Consider the following 25,953-nt stretch of genomic DNA (forward strand, 5'->3'; position numbering starts at 1 on the left):
TGCGGGGCGGATTATATGGGGAGAGGCGGTCCTCCATGTATCCTGGACCCAAGCCATTTAGGGCTTTATAGGTCATTACCAACACCTTGTATTGAGCCCGGAAGTGAATAGGCAGCCAATGAAGATCTTTCAAGATGGGTATTATATCCACTCCACACACTTTGGTCATCTGGGAAGAATCGGCTACAACCTAAGAAGACCAGACTTTCAGCGGTGACCCAGAGGACCTTCTCATCAGCCGCTCCCAGGCTCTGGAACGACCTTCTGGACAAAATCTGCCATATTACCACCTTGGAAGCCTTTTAAAAGGCTATTAAGACGGATCTATTCTTGCAGGCCTTCCCAGACTAGATTAGATCCATTAGACTTGTCTCCCCCTCTGTTGATACCGATACCAAAATTAATTGATACCATCACCCCCATCCCCCCCTCCTCTAGAGGAAGATTCATTTCTTGAGCTAATCTGCCCAAACTTTTAATGTATTCCTATTGGATAGGTTTAAATTTTTTTGATTTTTTTTTATGGGTTGAGCACTGTTTTTAATCATTGAGGGGAGGGTTGGGGTTTGGATGCTTTTAAATTGTAATTTTTAATTGTTTGATGTTTTATTTATACTGTCCGGTTTGATTCCTTTGTGAAAAAGTAGAATACAAATAAACATTGCTGTTGTTGTTGTTGTTATTATAGACAGCACTACAGAATCTGTGTCGCAACAGAGGTCCAGTTTAGCGTCACTACCCTCATTACCTCAGTAATTGGGGAAAAGCCTCTTCAGATGCCTTCAAAGATCCAGGAGGTTCATAAAATTGCTCCATGAATTAATACCAGCACTATAAATTGGATATGGAAATACACATAGAGAGAGTGAATCTATTTTTGAACTAGTGAATGATACATGCCAGTTGCAGTTTGTTGAATCAACTAAGGCTTCTGACTTGTCTTCAAAGATACAGTAGTGGCCAATTAGAGATATTAGGCATGGATCATAGTAATTCCCAACATCTTTGGTTTTCCGTTCATGTATCATAATAGTAAACTACAGGTATGGCAGCCCCCCCACCCCCTCCCCCCAGTTTCACATTAAAACATAGTTTCTGGAAAGTTTGTACCTTGTCTTGAATTGTTCCTTTGTAAGTCTCCTAAAAGCGCAAATCAGCTTCCATGTAACTTCTCAGAAAATGAAATTGTGATTTTTCTTCAATGCTTATTTGCAAAAATTTTATGCAGTGGCAAAATTCACAAGTAAGGATGTTTTGGGTTGCAGTACAGCTCCCTAGAAATAGTCCTCTCCTTCTCTAGAGGCATTTAATTAGACGATATTAAAATTACTACTTAATTACTACTTACTACTTCATTGATATGCCTTGGTTTGATCCAGCATTTCTATTGTTAATATGTCCAGAATGCTGTCCTTTATATGTCTGTTCAGAAGCAAGCCCCATTGGTTTCGGCACTCATATAATTGTGTGTCCATCGGTAATAATGAGTGCACTATTATTTCTTAGTGTAATCTAATGCATAGGTTTGTTGTTCTCAGCTCCCTGAAGGAAGGAAATATAAATAATTGGACATCTCTCTCAAGTGAGTCCTAAGCATTCTCCCTGTATTTAATTTACTTCATTTAAATAATCTGTTTCTCCAGTCTTGAGTTTGAAGTTATTTCTATGCTGCTTTCAGAATGGTACATTGACATACTGCCAAAAAAATAATATTGTCTTGAGTAAAACGGGTTTTTAATTGTTTGATGCTTTATTTTTTTATTTATATCTGCAGACAGATACTGTATACAGTATACTCATGTATAAATCTGAAAATTTTACTCAAAACATTGACTCAAAAAAATCTGACAATGTAAATACTGTACTTTAATTCATTAAAAAAGGGTACATCCCCTGGTGAAAGGCAAGAGCATAATCTGTCCTGCAAGCACTGACCTCCCCTCAACTCTCTCATCCAGCCTTTAGTGTGAGCACAAAAAGTTATGCCTGCTGGAATTTTGTAGGTTCTTTGGCATCATTTTCTTTTGCTCCGTCCTTTATATCCTTTGCTATAAGCCCCTAGGTTTATACCCTTGATTTATCCACGGGTCCTATCAGAATTCATAATTTTGGTCCCAAAACCTTCCCCCTACCTATACATAAGATTGACTTATAGTTGAGTATTATAGTATGTGTCCATCAAATTATTTCCCCCCCCCAGGAAATAATTTAATGCATAGCAGTCAGTATGTTAAGGGACTGAGCTTACTATTGTTGGAGTCACAAAAATTTAAAATAAAAAGAAAGTCAATAAAACTGTTCTGATATTAGTTCAGATAGGTTTGAGACCACACTGAAGATTAGATTCTGTTTATGGTAGAATCTGAAATTAAGGATATCTGCTAGGTAAACAGCAGGCTTAAAGAATGCTAAATCATCTGGGAAACGTGTTTAAGTCTGTCCCTGAGAATGGTTGATGTGGGATTTTATGTCCTTGGAACATGATAAGCAGATGAGTTACAAAAGATGCATAGGAAATCTATTTTAAAGTTTCAGCACTCAGTACCAACACTTTTAGCTAACAGAACATCATGTGTTCTACATGGACTCGACATATGTGTCTCCTTCTACTAAGGCTAATCATAATTGTCTACTGCAGACATTCTGAGGAATGGATCACCCTGCTCAGAATTAGCCTTTGTCATTTGGGGAAACTAATGGGCCATTCGGTTCTGGGATCTTCCAGGTTGTTTTGATATAATTGTTAATATAAGGTTTTGATTTTTGGAAACCTCAAAATGAGGGGGGGGGGGGGGGAAACAGTTAATCTCTTCAAAAATAAACCGGTGGGAAGTTGTTTGTCTTCCTCTCTGTGCTATTCTGCAGATATTCTAGTAGCAGTACCACATCAGAATAGTGACTGGGGGGGGGGAGGGGAGACTATAAATAAAGTAATACGATAGAACAGAACTAGATTCTGTTTTTAGCTTTTATTAAATTAGATGTTCATCTGATAGCTTGTCGTGGTCTCTGCGAAGCACACAAATGGGCTATTCTGCACCTGCGCAGCATTTCCAGAACCTACTGGAATTGCTAGGGAAGACTTTTTGGCGGTTGCTCCTCCCACCCTCTATATAGACAGCATGTCTTCCCACAGGCACTTATTTTTTGCCTCTTGATCCTTCTGAAGTCCATGGAGGCTGTTTTGTTTCAACCTTTCAACCTGTTGAATCTCTCTTGCCTCCTCCAAGGTCATCTGAGGCATCCATTACACTTTCGATCTCGCCTCTCCTCAGCTTCCCGAGTGGAACCAGTCCGACCCATACAGTCGGCTTCTGCTGTCACCCTGCAAGTGTGCCTCTTGTTTCCGGTACCGGTAACCACTCAGGCCCTCTCAGCTTGCACCAGGACCAGGTCAGCTTCCGCTGAATCCACAGACCACTCGGTTTCCGACTATGCTTCGACTCAACAGTCGCAGGCTCTCACTTTTGTCGAGGCCCCCTCTCCTTCAGATGACATTTTTTCTTTTTTGGAACAAATGATCCAGATGGGCAAAGCCCTAAACATTGAAGTCCCCCATGCAGACTCTTAAGCTCTTGATCCCATTGATGAGAGGGTTCGGAACAAGGTCCCAACTCTGACCTCCACTGCATTCCTACCATCGATGTCCAGGATTGCAAAGAGTTCTTGGCCTACTTTGTCCATTGCCCAACCTTCCACCAAGAAACTTGACAATCTGTACCGTATTGCACCCTCGGAAGAGATTTGGCTCTTTGAACACACTCGCCCAAATTTGGCAATTGTGGAAGCCTCGCAGATTCGCTTGGCCCTGAAGACAACTTTGATCCCTAACGACAAAGAGGGTCATAAGCTCAACACCATGGCATGGAAATCCTACGCCTCTGCGGTCCTGGACCTCAAAATCCTGAACTACTCATTGTGTATGGCTGCCTAACAACAGCAGCTTTGGAAAAAAGCTCTTCCGTTGTATGAAGACCTCCCTGAGGACAAGAAACGGATGGCCATGTCCATCCATGCAGAAGCTCATTCAGTGGCCTTGCACCAGATCTCAGCGGCCCGACACTCAGCTGACTGCGGTTCTTGACAACTCTTGGGCGCCCTGGCCCTCCAGCGCCACGCCTGGCTAAGGTTTTCGGACCTAACGCCTCAAGCCAAACAGGCCATCAAAGAGCTCCCCTTCGACGGCACGGGACTGTTTCATAAGGAGACTGATGAGAAGCTGGACTTCAAAAACAAAATGAAGAACACAGCCTGTAAATACAGTATGTCTTCTTCCTCCACTTCTCGCCCTCCTTTCCCTCAACGCCTTTTGGGATGGCAAAGACCCCCCTATCCCCCCAACCAGGGTAGATCCAACCAGTCTTCAGACTACCAACAGCAGCGCTTCCCTCCCCAACAACAGGAAACGCCAGCAAAAACAAAAATACAAGCAGCCCTTCCATAAGAAGGATGCAGAACAAGGAATGGAGTGTGCTGCTTCTGAAGCTTCCCAGCGCACTCCATTCTGTCAACTCCCTTTGGGGATCGCTTGGCCCACTTCTCCCATTCTTGGGCCTCCATAACATCCGACTCCTGGGTGCTTTCCATCATCTGTAGGGGTTATGCCCTTGAGCTCCAATCCTCTCCCCCAAGGGGCATCATTTTCACAGTCCCCCCTCAGCCACCCTTCTCGACGAATTGCGCTCTTTGCTTCAGAAAGGGACCATCAAGCCCATCCCTCCTTCCCGGACCCGACATTGCCTTTTCTCCAGCTACTTCATTGTCTTGAAAGCCACAGGCGGCCTCCGTCCCATCCTGGACTTGCATTTTCCCAACTCTTTCATTACCTATAAGCGCTTCCGCATGGTAACCTTGGCCTCCATCTTGCGTTTCCTGCAGGAATCAGACTGGGTCGCCAGCTTGGATCTTCAGGATGCATATTTCCACATCAGTATCCGAGAGGACCACCAGGATCTCCTTGCCTTCTCTGTGTTTTCAGTACTGAGTACTGCCTTTTGGACTTTGCACTGCACCAAAAGTTTTCACAAAGTGCATGACGGTCGTAGCTGCATACCTCCGCCAAAAAACATAATCGTCTTTCCTTACCTCGACAATTGGTTGTTTGTGGCCCCGTCCAGATGGATGCTCATCTCCCATCTTGAGTCAGCACTCTCTCTCCTTCATCTTGTCTATATAGAGGGTGGGCAGAGCTACCGCCAAAAAGTTTCCCTAGCGATTCCAGTAGGATCTGGAAATGCTGTGCAGGCTCAGAATAACTCATTTGTGTGTATTCACAGATGACCACTCGAAGAACTACAGTTACAGGTAAGCAACTTGTCCATCTCAGTTAAAAATTTAAGCCTTTTTAATACAAGTTTCCAAATTCAGTGATGTTCATGATCCCTGATAATTTAATAAGTATTGATTGCTTTTGAACAGAATCTTTCCTTAATAATATCTTTAGAAAACCAGGAAAGCAGAAAATAACTGTAGCTTACAATGGATTTGATATATCTTGAAATTTTTTATTAAAGTGTGTTATCCCCCTTGGCATCTTGCCCATTTTGTCATTTATCACTGAGCAAATGTTATTGTTAACAGAGTTAATTGTGTATTGATTAATGAATATGATACTGTTTGTTCTTATGGATTCACTCTTATTTTTTAGAAAGTTAGTTTAACTGGAATAATAGATATAATGCATTATAAAAAGCACCTACATATTAAAATAATTTGGGACTTAATGATAGTTGTCAGATATGCCATTCCATTTTATATTTACCATACTTGACTCATTTTCAGAATCTGAAAACAAAATAAGTGAATGAACAATGATGGTTTTATAGTTGCCAACTTGCTAATGTTTGATAGTATCATTAGGTTTATGAGAGGGATGATTTGCAGGCCTTTGTCTTGGAAACTGTGCCTGACTCCAAGTTTAAAGTCCCAGAGGAAAATAAATTGGTGTTATCACCTGGGGGCCCTGGTGGATCAAGAGATGATAAATGCCTTGGATAAACATCACATTTGGTGTTACTCTTTTACAATTGGTTGACCTTCTCTACCTGCTGTGGAAGTATTTGGATTATTCTAAATTTTAACACTTTGAATAGGGGACACTTTATGGTGCAATATGATATGAGACTCGGTAATTCCATGTATTTCTCTGATTGTGTGACTTCATTTGATCTGTTCTTGTGTCCGTATGACTTTCTCTGATTGCTTTGGTTGTCTTTCATTTTGAATGCAAAATGTTTGAGTTGTTTGTCACTTGATATTTGTGTTGTTTGTTTTTGTCACCTTAATTCTATGATTACATTGCTTTTGTGCACCCTAAGTCAGTATTTTAATTTATTTATTGTACTTACAGCTGAGCTTTCTTCCAAGGGGCTTAAGGCAGTATGCATTTCCCCCACCCACTTTCTCTCAGCAGTAACCCTATCAGGTATTTTAAGATGTCATTGAACATCCATTATTATTTGAGAGTTCATGGCTGAGTGTAGATTTCAAGCTGTTGTCTTCAGTTCTAGTTGGACTGTCCAGACACTGTACAGGACTGGATACCAAAAGTTAAAGTTTGAACTTGAAAATTTTAGTAAATTAATGTGAAGTTTTATTTTATCTCATAAATACATCTTATGGTGAACTTTGAAACTCAGAAACCTTTTAAATCAGAATATACTTTGTAGATGAATAAAGTTTCCTCTGAATATGCCCCAGACAATAGGAGAAGTTTCCAAAGAAGAAGAAATGTAGGAGTTTTTTGTTTACATCTTATGAGTAGCTTTGGTACAAACATATAATGATCATGAAATAATTAAACCATAAATATAAAATAATAATTAAATGATCATTTGAAATGTGACAATACAGTATGTCTTTCATTAATAGATTCTTCTTTCCCTCCACTACTGCCAAAATACATATACCGCAGACTCATCACTTCTATTGTAACTTAGAAAATGTGATGACTTGACATGATTGGGATTTGTTAAAAGATTAGTAGTGTGGACTCTGGATATATATTTTTACTCACATTCCTTTCAGATCACCAAGTCATATTGATTGACAGCAGGTTAAGGATAGGCAAGGAAGCGGTCTTTGACCCATATTGTTACTCTGTTGCAGACTTCCCTGGCACAAGATGTGGTGCAGTTAGATTCTGAAAAATATTAGGCCTGCTAATCCCTCACAGTTAAAAACAATTTTAAAATTATTGCTGTTTTCCTCTGTCTGACTGCAGCCAATCCTCCTATCTATTCCATTGAAAACTAGCCCTGAACTGAATTTGAAGGCAGGGTTGCCTGGGCTTGGGAAAATAAGCTCTCTACCAAAAAATACCCTATACAATGGCAATCTAATGGGGTGAGGAACAGCAAAGTAGCAAATGAGAGCAGCTTGCTTGAGCCTTTGTGTTCTCTTCATTCAAATCTTTCCCCAGCTGTCTACACATTTGTTGCATTATTGGGGCAAGGTTATGGGGAGAAATATTTGCATGGGTAAACTGACACATGGCAAAAGATTTTAAGTACCTTCTGCTGTCTCTTACTGTATAGCTACAAGTTACTTCTAGTTTTTAGATGTTCAAGGAGTGGGGCTCCAGGCCTTGGTCTTCTGCTGAAAGTATAGTTGCTCAAATAAATTGTGCCTTAGGTTGCTGAAATAAATTGTGTTGAGGAGTCTTTTCTTCCTCCTTAATGACAGTGTCTCTTAAAGTGTATGTTTGAAGAACCCTGTAAGATCTCACCCTACCTGGGCTTTTGATACCTTTCTCCTACTCTCTTTTAGAAATCATTTCATAGATTAGATCGCTGCAAAATCCATCATTGCTTGCTATTTTTTTTTTTTTTTTGGTCCTGTGTGCTCTCTCTTTGTTATTAAAAGGTAAATCTCTTGGGAGCTATGCATCTCCTGATAATGGTTTCTGCTCTTCTCATTTACTCATCCTTATAAACAAAAAGATTTTATACTATATAAAATGGAATTAGTAACTCTCTTAGATGAGATTTATATTCATAGTCTTGCACAAGAAGGAAATATTTTTTTGCGTACAGTACTAGGTTGCCTAAGATATTGGTTCTCTCCAGTTTAGGTGAGGGCAAAATGCTGGGAGGCTGTGTTGTCCCCCAGTGGAAATTCAAAAGACCAAAGACCACATAGTGTCCCTAGCTCTGATTTTTTAAGACTAAAATGCTCACCAACAGTTTTAGGCCTAGGATTAGGAAGTAAATCACTTGGGTGTCTGGAGACCCTTGGAGGCCTCAAAAAATTTCCTTGCGGGACCACAGTGTACCTAACCTACTGTAGTTCAGCATTCTGGATTAGATCCATACAGCGGACCCTTGTTATACGCTGGGGTTTGGTTCCAAGATCTCCCGTGTATAACAAAATCCGTGTATGCTCAAGTCCCATTACATATAATGACATAGCAAAATGGTGTCCCTTATAAAAAATGGAAAATCAAGGTAAATTTATACTTTTTTGGAACATTTTCAAACCGTGTATGCTTAAATCCGTGTATAAGAAGGGCCGACTGTACTTACCCCTTCACAAACTGAAGGTCTCTTTGCCTCTGGCCAAGGCTTGCTACTAAAGGAAGAGATAAGGGTAATTGTTGCTGATTCCTCTTCCTCCGGTAGCCCCAAATGACATTTCCTATGCTGTTCTAAAATGGCTTGAAGGAACACAACAACAACAAAGGCCCTGTAACCTTCTTGATCCTTTTGCCAGTGGCTAGAAGAGTGAGAAGAAATACACAAATAATGCTGTCCAGCATAAGTGGTACCATCTTGATCATGCACCTGGATACAATCCAGTGCCTGTTGTCCTTGGTCAAAAAATCTTACAGGCAAAATGTGATACCAGTCACTTTTTGTTAGAGTCTCTATTTGTGCAGTGTCAGAAATATGCTACTTGATAGCTTTATCTCAAAGAATTGCCTGATTTTAAAATTCCATTAATATTTGTGGCCTATCAACAGCCTTCAGTAATGGGTTTCACTTGGTGAAACAATCTTAAAAGTTGTATTTTTTCATTGTGTCAGATGAAAATGCTTGTGCTTCCTAGGCATCATAGAATTTTATAAACATTTGTAGGTTATGCAAACTCATATTCTTGACTTTACTTGTGAATCATATCAGTTTCCGGTTAATTTTTGTCTTACTCTTAATTGTTTCCTTTGAGATGAGGTGAATGACCAACATTGTACATAGTGTTGGTGATATTATTTCTGATGAATTGTCTATATAATGTTTTGGTTCCCTGTCAAGGGGTGTAAAGCCTGAAAATGATTGTATGAAATGCCTTTTGTGCAAGGTGATAAAGATGTCAATAATGTAAATCAGGATAAGTTGTGCACCTGAAACGTTAAAACAAAACAAAAATCTGATGTGGATGATGGTACAATCCATAGATAATGAACTAGGCAAGTAAAGGTGGTGGACAAAATTATTATTTATTATTATTAAACTTTATTTATATAGTGCTGTAGATTTACACAGTGCTGTACGTACAATTAAAAAATGTATAAAAATGAAACTTGCCAGTGGTGTACATTCTACAGGATAATAACAAAATACATATAAAACAATAGATAATAATTCAAGATAGCATTAGATAAAATAAGCAAGCAACAAATTAAAAACATTGAATATCCCACATCAAGGCAAATATCAAATAACAGTCAGTTAACAATCACACAATGCCTGGGAACACTTCCCTGAGTAATATAGTCTTCAGCTCTGTTTTGAAACTGGTTAAAGAAGTGATGAGCCATGCTTGTGGGGGAAGGAGGTTCCAGGAGTGAGGGGCAGCAAGTGAGAAGGGACAAATCCGGGAAGAGGTGGTGGAAATCCTAGGCTGGGACAGCAGAGGGTACAAGTGGGAATGTGAGGAGAAAGAAGTTCAGATAAATAAGGAGGGGCCAGCCCATGCAGGGCTTTAAAAGCCAACAACAAAAGCTTATACTGAATACGGAAGGGGAAGGGGAGCCAGTGAAGAGATGGTAATAAAGGAGAAAAATGGTCAAAGTGGCAAGCGGATGTAATAATGCATGCAGCTGAATGCTGGACAGAAATTAAAGGATGGAGATGAGGGAGAGGAAGCCCTGCCAGAAGGAGGTTACAATAATCTAGTCACGGGACCACCAGGGCATGGACCAGAGTCTTGGTAGTAGAGGCCGAGAGAAATGGACGGATTTTAGCAATGTTATAGAGAAAGAATCTGCAGACCTTGTTCTGGGGGATACATGACAGAGAAGAATCAAAAATATTAATAATTGCCTGTTCAAATAGAGCCTGTGAAATGTCAGATTAAATGTAAAGGAGAGGATAATTATAAATATCCATAGCTAACAAATGAGCAGTACCCAATGCTGGGCTTCTGTTATTGGAACCAGAAAATGGGAAGGGACAATCTTTGTTTCTTAGATATCTCAAAAATCTGTTCTGCAGGGTTAGAAAACCCACCAGGTATGTTTTTAGGTAGTGTAGAGGGCTAAAAGGGGGAGAAGGACGAAGATGCTCCACTGTGGTAGCACCATAACACCAATGCAAAGCTGGATTTAGATAAGTAAAAGTGCTGTATATACTTGATTATAAGTCGACCTCATATATAACTCGAGGGCAGGTTTTGGGGCCATAATTAGGGATTTTGATATGATCCATGGATAAGTTGAGAATAAAACTGAGGAGCATGTAATGAAAGGTGTAAAGGATGAAGCAAAGGAAAACAATGCCAAAGAACTTAAAAAATTCCAGCAGGCATAACTATTTGTGCCCATACTAAAGATTGGATGGATGAGAGACTAGAAGGTGGCCAGAGCTTCCAGGACAGATTAAACTCTTGCCTTTCAAGATATATATCTACATATCTTGTAAAAGTTTATTCGGTCATTGACCAGCAAATACAATAACAATCAAGTCACAAAAACCATTATTAAACTCTAATTATAAAAACTTTGGATTGTACTACAACTATAAATAGCCAAAGAGATAAAAGGATAAAATGTAATTGTTATACATAAAATACAATCACAGAGGTCAAAACATGAATCATGTAACACAGTCTGCATCTGACTCTGGTATCTTCCCAGTTCTCTATCAATATCGATCTCAGTTGATATTTCAATTTCATCTCTTCATTAGAGGGCGTGTTTTGCCTACAATGTAACAGAATTTGGCTACATTATATACAACGCTAGGTATCTGACAGTTCAAAAGGTTACAAACAAGTAAGGTATCTGTACATCTTGGGAATTTTCCCAGAAGAGGGGTAATCAGTTGAAGTCGGGTATCTTTATAGAATTGACAGTATAAAAATATATGTTCAAGGGTTTCAATATCTCCTTCGTTGCAGGGACAAAGCCGTGCATGGAAGGGAATTTTCTTGAACCTACCTTCCAAAACCGCTGAGGGGAGGGCATTGAATCGTGCTAAAGAAAAGGCTCTTCTAAATATAGGTAGAGTGACTTGAAACAAGTATAGAGCAGGTGAAGACACCAGGATTTGTCTATTAATCAGAATATGACCAGGGAAGGCAGCAATCTCTGTCTGGCCTTCAATGTCAAGCAGTCTTTGTTTTATAGCCAATTTAGCCTGGTCAAAATTTAGTTTCAAAATAGAATCCCTCAGCAGGCCCTTGTCTAACTCCCGTCCTAACCTGGATTTCTTTTGACAAATGACCTGATGAACTACATCTCACTCTCAGACGGTTATTTTCATGCAATTTGACAAGTAACAACAGTAATCGTTTGTCTATTGAACTACTCATGAGTTTGTCCCATAGTCTGGGTCTGGAGACAGTGTCAAATGCCGCTTTAAAGTCTATGAATGCAGCATGGAGAGGGATACCCATTTGCAGATATTTCTCTGTCAGATGTTGCAACAGCAATGCATGATCAATCGTTGATCTTTCAGCTCTAAATCCTGCCTGCTCTTCATTTAGTATATTCTCAGTTTCTAGCCAATCCATTAATTTAGTTTGTAAATGTTTAGCATACATTTTGCTGATTTGACTTAATAAACTAATTGGTCTAAAGTTTGATGGATCATTTCTTTTGCCTTTTTTGTATATGGGAATTATAATGGCAAGGCCCCACTCTGGAGGGATCATAGCTGTTCTATCTATTGCCGTGAAAAGTGTAGATAGCACAGGTAACCACCAGTCTAAATTGTTTTTTAGAACTTCACTAGTAATGAGGTCCACACCAGGGGCCTTTGCAGGTTTAAGTTGGCTGATTAAGGTCTTCACTTCCGAATATGAGACAGGTGGCCAGCAAGGTAAAGTGGAGGCATTCAGCCTGGGATCTTTAAATGACCTTGCAGAGTTATCATATAAGCTTGCAAAGTAATTTTCCCAGGTCTCCGCTGGAATTTTAAACAAAGGATTATTAATGTTTCTTGGAAAAGATGGATTTACCTCCTTCCAAAAAAGAGAGGGGTTATTTGCAGTGGCTGCGGTTATTAATTTTTCCCATGAAACTTGCATAGCAGCCTTTTTTTTTGGATCTAATCAACTGTTTATATTGTTTCTTTAATTTCAAAAGCTCTGCTACACTGCAAGCAAAATGGTTGACCTTGTATTGTTTAAACTTCTGTTTTAAGAGAGACCAAGTTTCTCTACATTCCAAGTCAAACCAGCTTTGATGTTTTGGTCTTTGTCTGCTGGTATTATTTTTGGAGGCAGTTAGTAGAGGTTGGATATTATTAATTAAATCGTTGAACCTAATTAGTATTTCCTCATCTTTCTTACTATTGATGATATTACTATGGAGGCTTGTGATTACTTCGTTTTTAAGAGACTTAGTAAGAGTCTCGGCAATTAATGGAGTCCATTTAACACGTGTGGGTCCAATTTCAAGGGGCAAACTCAAATTTTGGTTTACTGGTAAAAACAACTTGTTGAAGGGACCAAGATTTAATAATAATGGAAAATGGTCGCTTTCTGGGCGATTGACTATGGTGAATTTATATACATATGGAATTAGATCTATAGTAATCCCAGCATAATCTATCACTGAGGGTCTAACACCAGACCAATGGGTGAATTCGGCCGGATAGTCGTCATTTGTGGAGCCATTCAGAATTATCAAATTTAGCTCAGCGAAAGTTCTCAACAAACACAAACCTCTGTAATCACAGCATAAATCTTTAGATTGGCGTATTAACAGTGGACATAGAGGAATATGAGTAGGTAATTGACAATTAAATTTGGAAGAAATTGCGATGTCATTGGCCCCAATTCTAGCATTTAGATCTCCTGCCAGAATAATGTACATTGTCGGATCTAAATCCATAATGTCTTTGATGAATTTATTCAATTGATCCCATACTGATTTTATCTTAGTTTGGCCCTGTAGAGGTGGTACATAAACATTAATTAAACATAGCAAGCTATTTTTAAAATGGAGCAAAACAGCTAGGGCAATTTGTTCTAAGGTGAATAGTTTAACTACCTGTGTTTGTAGGGAGGTAGATATTAAGACACCTAATCCCCCACATAACCTGCCTTTACCTTTACCAGGAGCTGCATCTAGTACTATTGCTTTGAAGCCATCTACATACAATTCTTCCGCTACCCAGGTTTCTTGTAGTAAAACAATATCATGGGGAGCAATAAATGACATAAAGGAAGGATCATTACATCTGACTTTCCATCCGGCTATGTTCCAAGAGATGATGGACATGGAGGGATGAGTCCTATCTATTGGCTGTCAATCATTGAAATCCAATAGGGATGTAAGGGGATTTACCTCTTTTGGGCCGTTTTCAGTTATTTTCCCAATTTCTAGTATAGGACTGATAGTGTCAACTGTTCTTGAATTAGTGTAAGTAGTCATTGTAGTATTTTTTAACTCATTCTGTGGAATAATCCTAGTATCTGTACTTGAATCTCCTGTGAGGCCAATCTTCATAGCAGGTAATCTGTTGTTCTGTTTGTCCGGAGACAGGGGCAATATAGATAAACTAGAACATCTCCTTTTTTTGTTCATGTGTTGAGATGAGGCACAAGATTTTGACAAAGGTGTTAAGGGTTGGTGCATCCAGTCCTCCTTACAATTTGGAGATAGTTGAATTAAGGGTGACATAGTATTATTTAACTCCTTGCGGGAGTTTTTGGGAATCATAGTTCTAGGAAATGACTGTGAGTCTTCTTGATTAGCTGTTACACAATTTGATGACTCCTTCGATGGGACTGAAATATCAAATGAAGAGCAAGAAGGAGGTAAAAGTTCTTGGATGATTTTAGTGGTGTTAGTAACAGATCGAAGTTTTTCTTTAACATTTTCCAATTTGCATAGTATTTGTTTTTGCTCATCTGAGGTGAGTGTATTGAACATTTGGACAAGTTCTTCATCATCTTCTGGTAAGTTAATAGGTAGTTGCATCAACTCCCTAGCCTCTTTCCTGTTGTTATGGTTCTTATTTATATTATCCTTCCTGTTTCCAGAACTCAATAAAGGTTGTATTTTGGTGTTACATAAAACTTGGGTTGGAATAATTGCAAATCTTTTTAGCAATCTTCTACTGTCAAAAATCAAATCTGGAATGCTAGAGTCTTTAAAAGTCAGAGCAATTCTCATGGTTTTATTTCTTGTAGGGAGCCAAAAAACTTCAGTGAGGTCGCTAATAGACAGTTTCCTTCTTAGAAGAAGAGAGAGTGAATGAAGAATCATTTTCTTTTTATGCCACTTCGCATTGTTTTGGTGATTAATTGTTATTTGAAGCACAATCTTATTTTTTAGAGGAATTAATTTATCTTTAATAGAGGGCTTTTGAACTGGATTGTATATTGCATCCTTAGAATTAAGGGGTTCTTGTTTGGAATACTCATTTAGGACCACTGTCCTCTCTTGTTTAGCTGTTAATTTTGGTTTTTCCACAAGAGCCTTTATCCCATCTAATTTTTGATTGATGTTTGCGAGCTGTTCGAAAATTGCTATTACAGTTTTTGCTGTTAATAGGCAGTTCTTAGCAACTAGATTCAAATCCGTCTTATCATTATTCAAGGCCTTGAATGGGGTGTTCAAGTTATGATCGTTGCTTTCAGTTGGTGTAGTGTTTTCCTCCTCATAAGAAGAAAGATCAAAAGAACTTATGTGTAAATTGGGTGTGAGGTCAATTGAAGTATTTGCCACTTCTTTGGGTTGGAATAGGTCCTCCATTTTTAGTTGTTTTAAAGTTGATGCAGCCATAGATAATTCTGGGTTGTCAGATTTCTTGTGTGGATGTTTCCTTACATTTTTACATCTCTTGATATTAATGTGGGCATTTCCTTTGGGAGATTTTCTCTTCCTCTTATGATTGCTCTTCATTGTCATCTTATATTATTAGATATGTGCCCCAGAGAAGCCGGAGGTGTTGTTGGGGCTTTATAGCCCTGGCCTTGCCTCTCTCTCTTGGCGTTTGCTGCTGCTGCTGCGCCGCCCCCCCCTACATATCTATATATCTATGACTTAAAATACGGTACTTACATTGACCCATGAATAAGTAAGCTCAGGTTTTTGGGGTCAGTTTTTCAACCTAAATTTCTATATATACATGAGTATATACAGTAACTGTTTTTTTGAGATATAAAAATAAGGATTAAAAATGTTGAGGTTAAACAGAAAAAACTGTTTAGTTATTTTTTTAAAAAATATATATATATACTCCCTTTCCCTATTTATAATGCTCAATTATGTCAAGAGTGAGCAAAGTCCAGCCCATGGCCCATCTGTGACCCCAGGCCTGTTTCTGTGGCTCCCAGGGGTCAAAATGCCCCCAAAAGTGAAGGGTATATTCACCACACATTTGCCTTCCTTGGCAATCTAGGCTCAGGAGAGGGCTTTTTTGAAACGGGAATTGAATTCTGCTCACTTTTTATTCTTAGGTGGGCCTAAAAACATAGCTAAAATACTCCCCTACAGCCGTTAGAGGGTGTTTGAGAGCAGTTCTTTTGTGGAGGTGTGTACATGGGGGCGGGGTTCATCTAAGGTCTACTCAGAAGCTATTACGGCCCTATAGTCTTTCACAGTTGCCCACTCCAAATTATATATTCCCTTTGTTTCCTACTAGCAGTGAATGTGGTATTTTGATCACCAAAGTGTCTTTCTTATTTGGACTTTCTTGCAGATTGGACAACTTGCATTCCAGGGCATGAAAAGATTAAATCGAATCCAGTCCATTGTTTTTGAAACTGCTTACAACACAAATGAGAACATGCTAATCTGTGCACCTACCGGGGCAGGAAAAACTAACATTGCCATGTTAACTGTTCTACATGAAATCCGCCAGCATGTTCAACAGGGAGTTATCAAAAAGGATGAATTTAAGGTAGGATCTGCTTTTTATCTTGTAAGTTAACGGCAGTGACAGAATCCTCCATATTTGCATGAATTCAAGAAGGACATTGAGTTTTCTCCAGGTCACATGGTAGTGGAGCCTGGAGCCTATTGATTGATTTAATTGCTACCATGTGGTATTTTTTTCTGCTCTGAAAGCTTATTATCCATGTGAAAACCTTTAAAATGTATTTAGCTTTCATATGAAACCAATTTTCCAAATGATAAGCTTGTATATCAGAAAGTCTGGTGTTTTTTTTTAAATAGCCACATACTTATCTAGTACCAATAGCTAGCTACTTTCCATATACTGCTGTTAAGGTATTTCTCTCTTCCCTGTTTGCTGTGTAAATGCTAGGGATCATATTTCACAATAAATTGTGATTTGTATCAGTTGCTGTGAAACCCACAGTTTTGTACACTTTGCTCATTTATCAAACTGGTGTGCTTTTTTTGGTGCAGATTGTTTATGTTGCTCCTATGAAGGCCTTGGCAGCTGAAATGACAAATTACTTCAGCAAGCGTCTGGAGCCACTAGGCATCACAGTAAAGGAGCTGACTGGAGATATGCAGTTGTCGAAAAGTGAAATTCTACGGACACAGGTATGCTGTATGGCAGACATAAATAGCTACATCACTGCAAGCAGTGTTGCAACAAGGCAGCATAAGAAAATAACTAAAGCATACCTTGTAAAAGCAACAGTTTTCAAAGTTTGCTTCCTTAAGTGTAACATTGATGTTTTTGCAAAAGATGGTGGGTGAACTCATCATTATTGCAGAGCACTAGCCAACATTGTTGTCATTGCCCTGTAGGAACTGAGAATAGACAAACTACATCCCTGTGCATGTGCTACTGCATAGAGCATTTAGTAGACATGGGCAAACTATTGTAGCCCAGTAAAGCTCATCTAGTCTTTTCACAGGGGAACAAAGAAACCTTGGAAAATCTCAAAACCTTTTGAAAAATGGCTATGTATATTGCATGACTACCCTTAGTGTTTTTGCACTGGTATATCTACGTTAAAATGGTGAGCAGATTTGATAGAATGCTAAATGCATGAAGCATAGGATTTCCATATGCTCCTTCCAGTGCCTGATCTTCCAGTGCTGGCCTATGGCTGGGGGAAATGTGAAAATGATGTCCTGCTGAACAGGGAAGGTGGGTAGTATTCTAAGAGTATATGATAATGAGGATTTTGTATTAAGAATCAACTTGCTCAGTAAATTTTATCTAGTCTTCCAGTTTTGAATGAATGGCAGCCAGCCAAAGCTTCCTGGAAATACATGAGAATGTCTTGCTTATTTGTTTATGGTTATCTAATAATCATATGCCATTTTTAAGCATTGAGCTTACCTAGCTAGAAGCTGTTGTAAACCCCTTCTCTCTAGATTCGAGAGATCATTTCCCAAATGATACCCAAACTATTTATTGTCTTTCTTGCATTCTTTAGGCAGTGAATTCTGGAAGTTAATTATGCATTGTGTGAAGGAACATATTGCCCTTTTCTTTGTTCTGAACTTATTGGCAATCAATTTAATTGAATGACCCTGAGTGCTTTATCTTTAATAAAATAATTTCTCTTCTGCACTGTTTGTACATTTCTCATAACTTCCTCTATTATATGTTTTCCAGCTTGCTCTTTTTTCTTCTTAATAAAGCAAAAAGTGTAAGTCTGTCTTTGAAGGAAAGAGGCATAAAAATTCTTGATCTCTTGTATGTTGGAAAAATGGATTCCACTAACATTTTCTTTCCTTCACACTTCTGCCTTTACCTTGAGGTATAGTGTGGGGGGGGGAGGCTTTAGTGGGGCTGGAAATTTTAAAATGGAGTTATTCCAGCCCTTTTCCATCTTCTTCTCTGGCAAATACAGAACAGTCTACTTTCTTTTATGTCTTATTTTCTAAGCTCTTATTGCATTTAATTTCATTTCTTGTCTAACCCACTGTTCTCCTGGTATGGGATTTAGTGCATCAATAGTACAGAAATAATTCTAATTCTTCTTTTAACAAAAAGTACCTTCAAAATAGACATTTTAAAGCAGATATGACATTTATTTATTATTATTTATGATTTGTGATGTATATTATATTTATATTATGATAATATTTGCATGACTTCCACATAAAAATATTTTACCAATCACTTTTAAACTTTTATTGTGCAATTCGAAAAACAAAACAAAACAACCTTTTATTTGACATATTTTCTTTTTAGGCTATTTCTGTGGTGTTACTCATATGGCAACTGTTTTAACCCATGAGCAAAATGGGTTGTGTTAAAAAAAACCAAAAAACAAAATAGAAGTCTTTGGTTTTTTCTGTTACTTATTTTTTATGTTTGAAGCTTCCCACAGCACAAAAGGAAAGAAAGTTGAGTACTGATATGTGTTTGTATTAGAATCACTTTCCATTCTGACTTTTGGGATACTGACTTGTGTTGGCATGGCATATGATTATAATGACTACATGGTCAGATATCTTATTCGCTAGGTGGTGCTGACAGTAATAGGGTTATGGATAAGGTTTTCAATGTCTAAAAGCATCCTAATTCTTACAGGATGTGAGCAGTATCTGTAAATAGTCCTTTTTTTCATATTCTAAATATTGAATACCATCCAAGGTACAGTTATGTTGCATTTTACTTTATGTTTAGAACTTTGCTATCTTTAAAGCACCCTGCAAAATAATTTATTTAAAAAGGGAGATCCATTAAAATGATTAGTAAACAACTAATTGTATGGAATTGTATGGAAACAATTAAAAGAGCAGTAAAATGAAACATGTATCAAATTGTAGAAATGGCATGAATATTTAGACTCACCTATAGCCTAATGAGGGAGGGAAAGGTGGTCACTTGGATGTAAAAGAAGACATACATTACAGAAGGCAATAATATAATTTTATATTTATTTATTTATATTTGCCTTAGCGTCACCATAAGTCAGAAGCAATTTGAAGGCACACAGTAACAACAAACTATATAGGATCTTGGGCATAGGGTTTTTACAGGGGTTTTGTTTTGCTTCTACAGTTTGTCCCTCTGTATTCACAGCTTTGGCACTTGCGGTGCCAAAAACCCCATGAATATGGAGGGACAACTGTACTTCTACAGTCTCTGGGTTTCTCCCGTGCTTGCTGGTATCTTAACTTGTTTTGTAGTAGTCATGTCTTGAGTCCATTTGTAGTAGCACTCCCACTTGAGTTTCTTGTTTGAGAGATTGATAGAGAGGACACATCAGCTCTCCCCAGAGTTGGTAACTGTAACTGGGTGAAGCTCAGTAGTTCTGTTTTTACTAAAGGACTGTAGGCACGAGGCTCCAGTGTTTGAAAGAGTTTTCATATAGTATGGTGGCTACCAGATTTGACTGCAAATTGGAGAACCTCTGATTCAAATTGTGCCTGTACTGTGAACTTGATTGGTGGTCTTAGAGAAGCCACAGCATTTCAGCTTTAACCTCCATATGCACTATGGCGATAAGATATCTGTTTCACTTTACAGGGTTGTTATAAGGCTTACAATAGTGCAATGTATAGGAAGTATTATGAGCATTCCAGATGTGCTGTTTTAAAACTTTGTTTTTGAATTGATGTAGAAGCTTTTGGAATCACTTGAAGGGGGTGGGACTTTGATATATACAAAGCCCCCAAATATATAAAAAGGAGATGCCCCATCATTCCAGGGACTAGGAGAGTGACACACAACACAATAAATGTGTGTTGGGGCAGAGAGTATCTGTCAGGGTAAGCTGAGATTTAAAATACGTAAATGGATCAGCTTGTTTTTCTCCTCCAGGTCTTTTTATGCACTACAGAAGCCTTCAGAGGTAGTCTGTTCGTATTATTTCCTCGCCAAGTGTTGGAAAATCTGGGTTGGTGAATTAGCTTCCAGAAGCTCATTTATAGAAGTTTTTGGTAAAGATCTGGGCAACTGCTGCATTAATGTCTAATTTAACAAGATTTGTGGTAAGCACACTTACGAGACAGATGTTGATGTAGTTTATTATGTTATCGTATCATATAAACTGTGAATTGGAGACCTCAATAAATCCCTAATGAGAGTCAGTAGCACAGCTCCCACATATAACTAGTTTACTATTTTGGAAAAATATACTTAGTTTATGTGAGGCAATATTTCAGTGAACTGGGTGTTTCTCTATTTGCTGTTGTGTTTCTTTTCTTGGTAATAGCTTGGAGACCTGAGCAGAATGGGATCTGATTGCCCTTGTGATGACGTGTAGGAGAAAGAAACTAAGTAGACAATATATGAGTGTCATAGCTGAATAGGGCAAGTAGTGCTCAGGGTGGCAAATGACATTAGGACCTTTTGAGATGTATAGATGAACACCCTAATGGGCTCTTTCAACATCAAAAACTTGAGTCATGATGTCTTTAACCCCCCCAATCAGTTCTAATACAGGGAAGAAAAACGCTCTTTCCTACCCCGTTCTTGAGTAATAAATGGAACTGTACTATTTTGACAGAAGAGGAGAGGGTCTTTCATTTGGTTGGCATGCATATTTAGAATATGGCAGAGATAAAATTAATAAAGTATTTAATAATCATTTGTTTAAGAAGGCCATTTTTAAGAATCTGGAAAAAGTACAGACTTAGAATTGCTCCTGAAATCTCCCTCTGGATTTCAACTTTGGAAGCCTTTCATAGAAAAGAAAGTTTAATAGAGAACAATTGGCTAATATATGAGACAGTTTAGAAAAAACAGGCTGGAACATTTTTTTTATTAAAATCCCAAGTAGAATTAGAAGAAGGAAGTATAAAATGACAATGGTATGTATACAGAAAATCACATGCAAGGTTTAAAATGGATGAGAACAGTAAAGGATTTCAAGAGGATAAAACGGAATTAAGGAAGAACTTTTATAAGAATTCAGATAAAATTAATGTGAAGGTAAAATTCTATGGAAACTTGACATGGAAGAAGAGGTACTGTATGTATTCATGTATAAGTCAAGAAATTTAGGGCAAAAAATTGACCCAAAAAAACTAGATCGACTTATACACGGGTCATACAGTACCTACATCCCAAGCCTCCAAGCCATGCTGCCTCTGTGGGGACAGCCCAGCTGGGAAGAGTCTGGAAAGGGCAAGTGATCATCCCTGCATCCTCTCTGTGGCTGACCCTCAATTTATCCACAGGTTATTTACAAATTCACACTTTTGGTCCCAAACATTGACCTTGACTTATATACGAGGACGACTTATAGTCAAATATATATGATAGTTAAAGATCAGATTATTAGCTTGACAAAGAATATAGGCAACTCTATTTGCTTGGCACAATGGGAGAAAATTTTAACAAGGGAGTAAAATATACAGTTGCTCAAAATTTATTTGATTTTTTTCATAAAATGTTCTTCCATTTTCCAGCTTCCCTGTATAAAATTTCTAAGATAGATAAAAAGATATATAATAGGTGTTGGAAATGTGGTATAGTTCCGGGAATCTTCTTTCATTGTTGGTAGACTTGTTTAATGGCAAATAAATACTGGAAAAAGGTCAATGATGGAATAAGCAATGTTTTGGACACCAAGATACAAATGTTATCAGAATGTTATCTCTTAGGCATAGTTGAAGAAAGAACAGAAAGAAAATCTGACAAAATACCATATTATTTAACAACAGTTAGATTTGCGTTCACTCAGAAATGGAAGGCTAAAGATACAGTCGGCCCTTCTTATACACGGATTTTTTATACACGGATTCAAGCATACACGGTTTGAAAATGTTCCAAAAAAGTATAAATTTACCTTGATGTTCCATTTTTTATTAGGGACACCATTTTGCTATGTCATTATATTTAATGGGACTTGAGCATACACGGATTTTGTTATACACGGGGGATCTTGAAACCAAACCCCAGCGTATAACAAGGGTCCACTGTATTCCAAATGAGGAAGATTGGTTTTTTTAAAATTACACAAAGGCATAGAAATGGACAAGCTAACCCAGATACTGAAGAATGAATCAATACATACAATTTATGAAGAATGGAAGCCATTATAGGTTTTTTGGTTGAAAAACGTAGAATAGGTATATTAGAAATGTAGGTAGAGAGAGATAAAAGATTTGTAGAAATGAAGGGTATGAAGACTGAGTGTTCTCTCTGTAGTTTGAATTTTGTAAGTCTTTTCTGTTTAGGCAATGAACCGGAGGGGGCAATGGAGGAAGTCAATGAGTATGGATGGAAAGGATTAAGGATGTATTAAAACAGTGGCTCCCAAACTTTGAACCTCCATTGTTTTGGATTTCAGTTCCCAGAGGCCCTAGCCAGCATGGCCAACAGTCAGGAAGTCCAGAACATCTGAAAGATCAAGGTTTGGGAACCATTGTTAAAAGGTTTCAGTATGTGAGGATATGAATGGGGGGTGTTTGGAAAAAGACCAAGAAAAAGAAGATTGAAGATGAATGTGGTATGAAAAATGAGGAAGACAATAGGAAGTGTGAGTTGAGAAAGAGTGGTGGTTTGGAAAGAGAGGTGAAGAATGGACAAAGGGGATGTAGAAGGTTTAAGAAGGTGTAATGAATGGGGAATGTGGGAAAATCCCCTTACATGTAGTGCAAAGGCATAAAATGTTTGTTTTCACTCTATTGCTGGACTAGTGGTCTCCAAAATATTTTAGGCTACCCCTCCTCCTCTTGCATGACAACCCTAGTGCCTTCTAGTGCCTATTTCCTGGTGTACTTTTCTACTGCACATTTAAAACAACCAATCTTGTTTGCTGCTCCCTTTGTACCCAGTCACCCTGGAGGAGCAACTAAGCAGCTGGCTGAGCAAAGACTGAAAAGCCTCTCACCTGTGCCAGCCTTGTGGCAAGGGCCACTGTAGCCAAGAGGATTGTCAGACTGTGCTCAGTCAGCTGCCCTGTTGCTGTTCCCAAGGTGACCAGGTGCAAAGGAAAAAGCTTGACTCCAGCAAGGAAGGACTCTCAATGCTTCTTTATCGGGGCAGACAGAGGCACAGTCGGTATATGTGTAGGTGGTTTACAGAGACCACATTCTCTGGACTAGAGACTGTCATGGATGGGGAAAGGGATATGTTTTAACTACAGGTACCAGTCCAAAGCAAAGGCCTCTTTCCAAGAATCATCACCTGATACTGTCCCCCATCTTTTCTCAGAGATATGTCTTCCCCACACAGCTTCAAGTGTTGCCACCTCCACCACCAAACATTGTTTCTTCTGTTATCACTCCTTTCAACCTTTTCTGATGAAAGAGAAGAGTAGCTTCAGTGTAGCTCCAACCTGCCAGCAAAGCTCACAAAGCTTAAGGACGGTCTCAAATTTGAACACTCTGTTTTTCTGCTGCTTCTCCCCTGCTGCCACATGCTCTCACTCCTCATTCCAGTCAGTCAGTCTGTCCCAAAATGACACCACTCCGAGCCACAGAAATAATGGCTGCACCCAAGCCTTGCTAGAGTTTCCCAACCACCACTAGTCACAAAAGACTTCGCATGGACAGGGAAAGAGCAGGCGATACCGCTATACAAAGTGATCAGCGAAGCTTTGTGTGGTTTTAAAGGATTCTTAAAAAAGAAATTTTATCCCCACCTTCATCCCCACCATGGTCGTAAAGGCTGCTTATTCCCCTTGTCTTTCTTGCACACCAAATTTTTGACTGAACCCCCCCCCCCCCCCATTGACCTCTTTTCCCCTGAATGGCACCCCTGGATCTTTCCACCGCCCCTGTCCATTTTGGAAATCACTGTGCTAGACGAATACATACCACATCATACCACACAGGTTATCCACCTCTCCCACAGTCAGGGCTGTGGCACTTTGATGAGCTGCAGTGTTGTAAAAGTGAGGAGAGGGCAATTTGTAACTCAGGCATTTGGTTTGCCTAATGTGTTTTAATGCTAGCTGATTTTTCAAGCTGCTAGATGTTTTGGAATAAAGACTTTTGGCCACAAATGGCAGCAGCTGGAAGCAGAGAGGGGGTGCTGTCATGATTTTGATGAGCAGGCTTTCTGAAGGCAAGTAAGGTTTCAGCAAATGCAGACTCTGACATTAGCAGGAAAAGTACCCTATTAAAAGTGTTTTACTTGAAAAGAAGAAAAAATTGCAACAATACTTGTATTTTTTCCTCATCATAACTAGGTGGAGAAAAAATTTAATGCTGAACATTTTGTACACCTGCAGTGCTTCAGAATCAGAATATTTGCTTTTGATCAACGTTTGCTCAGGGATCTGTAACAATACCAGAAGACATCAAGAGTCTGTTACTAATAAAGAATAAAGCTTGTTCCTTTTCTTTGCTGGGAAATCTCTTCCAACATTTCTCAGTGGCAGCTATGATAAAAAGTAATTTCTTTTATTCACCAGGAATAAAGGTATGCCCTATTTAAAACTAGATTCTTTCCTCCCTTAAATGAAGTACAATTGGAAATATAAGAACGTTTGCCTTCTTTTTCAAATGTAGCACAATGTACCCAAAGGTTGGTAGTGGTGTTCAGGGGTGGAGATACTTACAAAAATGTATATCTCTCTTTAGAGAGCTGAATTTTCTTTTCATATGCAATCGTTTCTGTAATCGGAAGACTTCCTTGTCTCACACTGAGTTATCCCCTTATGGATTTTTCTTTATAGTTGAGTGATTTATATGCCCCAGAACAAAGTGTTACTTCCCACTTCATTGTAATTTTGTCTTCAGGGTGGAACTCCATGTTGGAAAATCTACTCCCTTGCCCACCCCAAAATATCTTCTATCAGAGATGCTTTTATATTGCTCTTCTGTGTGTGTAAATGTTAGACAAATTACAGAAACAAAGTCTCGGGTGAGTCTTAAGCAGAAAAGTGGAAAAGGCACTATGTCAGAGAATTTCTGTATTGAGGGACATATGGGAAACTCTTGGAACCAACTAGAGGGCAATGTATCTCTGTTTGGTGCTAGAGCACTCTGCATTAGAAACCTGCCATTCTGCAGAGCTCTGTCTCCCAGGAAGTGAAGGCTTTTGGCAAAGTTTTTCCTATGCTTCTGCTTTATCTATGATTAAAGTGAGTGAGTATGTATTATCATAATTACCATTATCATCATCACCTATTTTTATCATCTATATTACACCATTGATGCACATGCTTTACAAGTAAAACAGTAACAGTAAGCAGGTCTAAAATATACACAAGCACGCACACAAGGGAAGAATGGAGTAATGCAAATATAAAACTATACAACACAATTATATAACTATAAATATAGCAAAGTGACAAATCCATATCTCTATCATCAGAAAGGAATACATTTTGATTTTATTATTATTACCCCACTCTTCAGCCAAAAGGCTATCAGAGTGGCTTACAAATTGTTAATTAGACATTTCCCTGTGCTCAGGCTTACACTCTAAAGAGACAATACATAAAAAGAAAAGGGATTTCCACATTATCTAAAAACACAAGATAGCAAAAAAAATTCTTTATACAATCTGGGCCTAAAATATTATTGTGCTTAGCCATTTGGGTAGGATTTTGTGATAGCCACTGATAACCATTGTTTATAGGTCTGCTCAGGGCTGATCTAGATAAATATCATATTGCATTTGCATATAAATAAATAATAAATAATAGAGTAGTTATACCCCCTCTCTTCAGCCAAGAGGGTATCAAAGTGGCTTACATTTTTTTAATTTAGACATTTGCGTG

At 38.5% G+C, this 25,953-nt stretch overlaps 1 protein-coding gene across 1 annotated transcript in view; it reads left to right on the forward strand.

Moving 5' to 3' along the window:
• Positions 1–25,953, forward strand: part of ASCC3 (activating signal cointegrator 1 complex subunit 3) — a 349,893-nt gene that overhangs the window by 48,194 nt on the left and 275,746 nt on the right. The window contains exons 9-10 of the mRNA XM_042478523.1: positions 16,092–16,292; positions 16,763–16,903. Of these exons, the coding sequence (XP_042334457.1) occupies positions 16,092–16,292; positions 16,763–16,903 (342 nt within the window). The remainder of the gene's footprint in view (positions 1–16,091; positions 16,293–16,762; positions 16,904–25,953) is intronic.

The sequence above is a fragment of the Sceloporus undulatus genome, chromosome 1, assembly GCF_019175285.1.
Source record: "Sceloporus undulatus isolate JIND9_A2432 ecotype Alabama chromosome 1, SceUnd_v1.1, whole genome shotgun sequence".
NCBI lineage: Eukaryota > Metazoa > Chordata > Lepidosauria > Squamata > Phrynosomatidae > Sceloporus > Sceloporus undulatus.